The sequence below is a fragment of the Carlito syrichta genome, unplaced genomic scaffold (assembly GCF_000164805.1).
Source record: "Carlito syrichta isolate Samal-C Ts95f unplaced genomic scaffold, Tarsius_syrichta-2.0.1 Scaffold305994, whole genome shotgun sequence".
NCBI classification, from domain to species: Eukaryota; Metazoa; Chordata; class Mammalia; order Primates; family Tarsiidae; genus Carlito; species Carlito syrichta.
In genome coordinates, this window is record NW_007250090.1 from 1,763 (window position 1) to 8,392 (window position 6,630).

At 38.3% G+C, this 6,630-nt stretch overlaps 1 protein-coding gene across 1 annotated transcript in view; it reads left to right on the top strand.

Moving 5' to 3' along the window:
* The window catches only part of LOC103265243 (protein FAM92A-like), a gene marked incomplete at its 5' end in the record, with an annotated part of 22,623 nt that overhangs the window by 642 nt on the left and 15,351 nt on the right, over positions 1 to 6,630 (top strand). Inside the window, 3 exons of the mRNA XM_008062939.1 lie at positions 820 to 921; positions 4,359 to 4,364; positions 5,793 to 5,897. Of these exons, the coding sequence (XP_008061130.1) occupies positions 820 to 921; positions 4,359 to 4,364; positions 5,793 to 5,897 (213 nt within the window). The remainder of the gene's footprint in view (positions 1 to 819; positions 922 to 4,358; positions 4,365 to 5,792; positions 5,898 to 6,630) is intronic.

The window sequence follows — 6,630 nt, forward strand, 5'->3', positions numbered from 1 at the left end:
GAGACTCCAACTCAAAAAAAAAAAAAAATTTAATATTTTTAATGATAAAGTAGGCTGGGCTCGATGGCTCAGCCTGTAATCCTGCGCTTTGGGAGGCCAAAGTGAGTGAACTGCCTGAGCCCGCAGGTTCGAGACCCGCCTGGACAACTTGGCGAGACCTCATCTCTACAAAAAATAAATTAAAAAATTAGCCAGGCATGGTAGCACGTGCCTGTAGTTCCAGCTACTTGGAAGGCTGAGGCGAAGGATCACTGGACCCCAGCAGGTCGTGGCTGCAGTGGCCGGGAGCAGCCACTGCACTGCAGTCTGGGCAACTGAGTGAGACTCCAACTCAAAAAAAAAAAAAAAAAATGATGGAAGTATATAAAATTGCTTTATTATATGACTATAAGTTTATGTTTTTGTTTCAAAGCAGGTGATAACATTTAGACTTTTTGAATGTGTAACAAAGTTCTACTTTTAAAACCAACTTTATAGAATTATAATTTCTTATGATAGAAGTCTTCTATTTTAAGTGATTGTTGAGTTTTGACAAATGTATACCAATGTAACCACCACTAAAATCAGAATTATACATATGCACACACATACATATATATGTATTTTGTGGTGATAGTTTTGCATTAAAATTGTGTCATTTTGAGAAAATATTAAACACACATTCTCTCACACAATTAGATACACAATAACTGTGTAGTACTCAGAATTCCTGTGGTAATGGTGGCTAGGTCAAACAACAAATGTCCTTCCATTCTTAATACAGAATATGTGTATTTCTTAAATCAGAAGTTTTTATTCACAAACAATGCCTGTTTGCAGGATGACCTCAAAGCAACATTAAAAGCAAGGAATCAAGAAGCTAAGCAGTTAACTCAGTTAGAAAGAACACGACAGCGAAATCCATCTGATCGACATGTTATTGTATCCTTTGAATTTTGGTCTTTAAAAAAGTGTTTTGTAAGGAATGCAGTACAGAAGTAAATGCACATAAAAATTGTGCATTCTTTTAAATGAGAGGAGAATTTAAATATAACGGTTGAAAAGAAACACATGGGAATCCTCACTATAAAAATTAACTAACTTTAAAGAGGTGAACCTCCTCATATTGTTTTACACAATAGAGTTTGGGAAAAAAAAATCTTAGTCATAAATGCAGTTTTTTGTTTTATTTTTTTGGGTGAGTGTTTCACTGTCACTCAGGACTCAGATGATCCTTCTGCCTCAGCCTCCCGAGCAGCTGTGGATACAGGACACTTGACACCATGCCTGGCTTTTTTTTGGGGGGGTAAAGATAAGGTCTGACTTTGTTGCCTAGGCTGGTCTCAAACTCCTAGGTTCATGCAGTCTTCTACCCCAGACACCCACAAAGTGCTGGGATTACAGGCATGAGTCATAGTACTCCGCCAATGCAGATGTTTTTATACAGTAAATTCAGATTTGTGATTTTTTTTCCTCAAAGGGTGATGACTAAATGTTAATTATAAGTTTAAATACCTATCATTTATCCTAATATATCAGTGCCCTTTCTGCCTTGCTTTTGAGAAAAGGAAAGAGAATTTTTTCATTATAATTCCTTCCATCTTTTAAAAATAAAACAACTACATGAAACCACAATGATGCCACTGATCCTCTGGAAATTTTTTTTTTTTTTGAGTTGGGTTCTCTGTCACCCAGATTGGAGTGCAGTAGCCGCTCCCGGCCACCGCAGGCTCAACCTGCTGGGCTCCAGCGATCCTTCCGCCTCAGCCTTCCGAGTAGCCGGAATTACAGGCGTACGCTACCACGCCCAGCTAATTTTTTTGATTTATTGTAGAGATGAGGTCTCGCCTGCCCAGGCGGGTCTCGAACCCGCGGGCTCCGGCAGTCCACTCACCTCAGCCTCCCAAAGGTGCAGGATTACAAGCTGAGCCACCGAGCCCGGCTGATCCTCTGGAAATTTAAGATTGTGATTGAGTTTCAAGCTGTAGACAATGGGATCTAGATAGGAGTGTCTACTGTAACAAGGTTCTTTTTTTTTTGGAGTTGGAGTCTCACTCTATCGCCCAGACTAGAGTGCAGTGGCCACTCCTGGCCACTGCAGCCTCGACCTACTAGGCTCCGGTGATCTTTCCGCCTCAGCCTTCCAAGTAGCTGGAATTAGGCACGCACTACCACGACCGGCTAATTTTTTATTTATTGTAGAGATGAGGTCTCGCCAAGTTGCCCAGGTGGGGCCTCGAACCCGCGGGCTCAGGCAATCCACTCACCTCAGCCTCCCAAAGGCACAGGATTACAGCCTGAGCCACCGAGCCCGACTGTAACAAGGTTCTTAAACATGACTTTTTAAAATGCCTTTTGTGAAAACTGCCAAACATGTGACTGTTTCTTAAACTGGAATGTGTCTTGTGCATGTCTAAACAAAAGCATATAAGAGTACTTCCCTAATTGCCAGCAATTGGTATAGTCAGAACTGTTTTCCCCTTTCTTTCTTTTTTTTTTTGAATCAAAGTCTCACTGTCACCGACACTGGAGTGCAGTGGCATGCTCATGGCCACCGCAACCTCGACCTGCTAGGCTCAGGCGATCCTTCCACCTCAGCATTCCAAGTAGCTGGAACCACAGGTGTGTGTTACCACACCTGGCTAATTTTTTATTTATTGTAAGATGAGGTATCACCAAGTTGCCCAGGCTACTCTCAAACCCATGGACTCAGGCAATCCTCTCCCCTTGGCCTCCCAAAATGCTGGGATTATAGGCATAAGCCACCACGCCCAGCCTCCCTTTCTTTCTTGTCTGTCTCCCTGCTGCTTTCCTAAGGTTTTTACTGCCCAGCTCAGCCAGAAACCACATAAGCAGTGGCTCTTAAGAGCACCTGGGGTTCCCTCCAACATCTCCATTCCTGAGGGGAGTCCCTTGAGCAGGGATTTGTGTGAGTTGCTTGGTTCTTCTTCCTTGGACCAAAAGTATGTAAGCCCAATTTTGTGATAATGAAAAATGGGCAGTCTTAGGGTTGGGAGTGCCCACTGGAGTTTGGAACAGGAATATCTATATAGTTTTTGAGGCTTAAGATTTGCAAACTGGACATTATAGATGCTGTGTTTTTAAGCAAGTCAGATAAACCAGAGAATGCTGAAAAATTAATGACTGATAACTAGAGATCAAGGCAGAAGCCAGGGAATGTCATCATGATTAGGAATTAAACTAGAGATCAGAATGTTTGTTTTGTTTTATTTTTTTCTGGGGTGTGGGTATAGGAAGTATATGAAGGTAGTAAAATGTAACATCTGAAATGTTGGCAAGATTGAGTCAGGAGTATTGGTATTGACACTCAACACAGAAATGAATCTATTCCTCAAACACAGATTTTTCCGACTTAGGCTCTGCTGTAAACACTGCTGTGCAAGAGAGGTCATCTTAAAGCCTAGATGAAGCAGGTCTGTGAATTCTCACGGGGGAAAGAAATACACATGAAGAGATGATTGCTACAACTAAATCACTTTGCTCAGATTTGTCACTTGTGTATTTTGACAACCTGAGACCAAAAAATAAAGGACAGTCTACATACAAATATATTCAATATAAAGATTAAAATATCCCGTCATGGTATCATAGAATTGCTACCAGGATAGATGCTTAAAATTTCCCTATTTAGAAGAAATATGCTGTCCCTCCGATAACAAGAGGATGCTAAATAAGGGGCTCTGTCTGCTCAGCCCCTAAACTCAGCCCCAGGTGGTTTCTAAACAAGCTTCCTGGAACCATTTGAGAAACACCAACCGGGCTTACCCTTTTATAAATCATTTTCAACTCTCAGCTAATTCCATTTAATATGCTTATATCTTTATTCATGAAGTTTTATTTTAGTAGTTTAATCAAAATTATATCCTATCCAAATTGATTCATTATAAGATTTTGAAGAATGTTCAGTGAAAGGAAGAAATATTAGAAATCTATATTCTCTTTGCTAAAAATAGCTGTAGATTTTGGATGAGAAGCCATGCTAGAGTAAAGGGATTTGAAACTTTGAGAAATGAGTTGTAGTTGCTGGATGGTGATAGAAGGTTAAGACGGGCAGGGCATAGTGGCTCACACCTGTAATCCCAGAACCTTGGGAGGCTGAGGTGGGAGGATCATTTGAGGTCAAAAATTTGAGACCATCCTGGATAATAATTCGAGACCCCCCCCTATCCCTACAAAAAAAACTGCAAGAGTATATAATTAACATATATCTATAATTAATGTATAACCTAATTGCAAGAGTATATTCTATGAGTATGAGTAAATGATTTTATTTTTTAAAATCAATATGATTTTAATTTATTGAAAAACTTGTTATACTTTCTTTGATTTGTATTTTTTTCCTTCATGAAAAATTTCAGTCACAGGTGGGTAATAAAATGGCATGTCAAGAAATGGATCCTTACAGTAAACCTTTTTACTTGTTTCAATTTATACATTTTGTTTCAAGGGCTAAATATCACAATATTATAACATATCACAAAACTTTGATGACAAATGCAAGTTTTTCCCATGATTAATTATTAAATGATGATATATGAGACTTAAGTAAATATAATTCTAGCATAGAAAACAAAACTTTACTAGGAAGAATGTAATTAGAATGTTGGGCCATATCTTTTTTAAAATTCTACTTTAACTATTTAAGAAAAAAATTTTAAATGCTTTTGGGCAACTAGTGTCCTAAAGAAGGAGATGCTTAAGGAGAAATACATGATGAGATTGGAAATGTGCTGCACTTGACAGTACTGTAGCCACCAGCGATAGATGGCTCTTAAGATGCAACTAGAGCAACTTAGGAAACAATTTTAAAGTTTATATTTAATTGTAATTAATTTAAATATAAAGAGCCACATGTAGCTAGTGGCCACAATATTGACTGTACAATACAGAACTAGAGATTATGACTACTATCAGAGTATCTGAAGCAAAGCATTAGACTTACCCTCTGATTTATGACTTACAAGTATATGTGTTTCTTAATACACATTAAATAGAAACAATTTAATCTTGTCAGCTTATAAAGAAAAATCTACAAATTGAAATCAATATGTACAGTGTATTTTCTACTCCATGTGATAGGATGTTACAGAATTTGAAATATCTTATGCATTTGAAGAACTAGTAAAAGTCAACAAGGTAGAAAGACTCTTCAGTTATATACCTGCTAGCCCAAAGTACCTCAATATTATAATTATAAAAGAAGAATAAATCACAGATTTTTAGCTGTGGAAACTGATAGCTGTAGATCTTTCTGCTATGTGCCACTTTCCCTTGTCCTTCACAAAGACTGTCTCATTTAATCCATACAATAGTTCTGTGAGATAAACATTATTGTACTGTACAAATTGAGAAACAACCTGTAATGGGAAAAACTGAAAATACTTGTTACTAAGTCAAAAAGTCCTTTCATTCTAAGGGAGAAATGGCTAAAGGGGAGAGAAACAGAAAAAAAAGGATCTTATGAGAAATAGCACAAACAGTGAAACAGATGGAAGTCGTAGAAAATACAGAAAATGACTTCACAGTCAGTCATCCAAGGGTAATAGAGAAAATGTGTAAAAAGAAAGGGAAGGATTTTTGTTGTTTTGAGAACCTGAATCATGTTACTTAATGACTTAAAGTTTGTTATTTCCATGTGCTTATATAGATCACCTTATTATATGTGGTAAAATGTACTGAACAACTTACAGTTATGTCTAAAAGCCAGTACTTTAATGATGACATTTAAATACTCAACTGAATGTATTCTGATTAGATTTTTTTATATCTTTGTGTGCGAAATACTTCTGTAGGCAGAAACTGAATTACATAGAGCTACAATTGCTGCAACTCGAACAAGTCGTCATTTGGAGGAAACTATTGGCAATTTTGAAAAGCAGAAAATGAAGGATATAAAGGTACTAAAGCTACTGTTAAGGTGTAAAACACGTTTTTTAATCTTATTTGTAAATTTAAACTTAAGAGAAATTTAAATTCCTTTAATTTTTTCAGCTCATAAATGGCCCTTCTAAACAAAAAGACTTGTATCAAAATATATGAAATGTTATTTTCTATGGAAACAATGCTATAAAAAAGGGCCAACATTCCCAACCAGAGGCCAGATATTCAGCTTTTTATCACAAATACTAATAAATCCAGGAGAACTTTCATTTACTATGTTTTTATGTACCAGGTGCTATTTCAGGCACTTAACATAAATTATCCTTCAGTCTTCATAGCAACCCCATGACAATGAGGTGGTATTATTAAGAAATTAACCCAGGCTGGGCGCCGTGGCTCAGCCTGTAATCCCAGCACTTTGGAAGGCGAAGGCAAGAAGATTGCCTGTGTCTGGGGATTCAAGACCAGCCTGGGCAACTTAGTGAAAACTCGTCTCTACAATAAATCACACACAGAAAAATAGCTGGGCATGGTGGCGTACACCTGTAGTTCCAACTACTTGGAAGGCCAAGGCAGAAGGATTGCTTAAGCCCAGCAGGCCAAGGCTACAGTGGCTGTGAACACACCACTACACTCCAGCCTAGGCGATAAGAGTGAGACTCCAGCCAGGCTTAGTGGCTCAGCCTGTAATCCCGCGCTTTGGGAGGCTGAGGTGAGTGGATTGCCTGAGCCCGCGGGTTCGAGACCTGC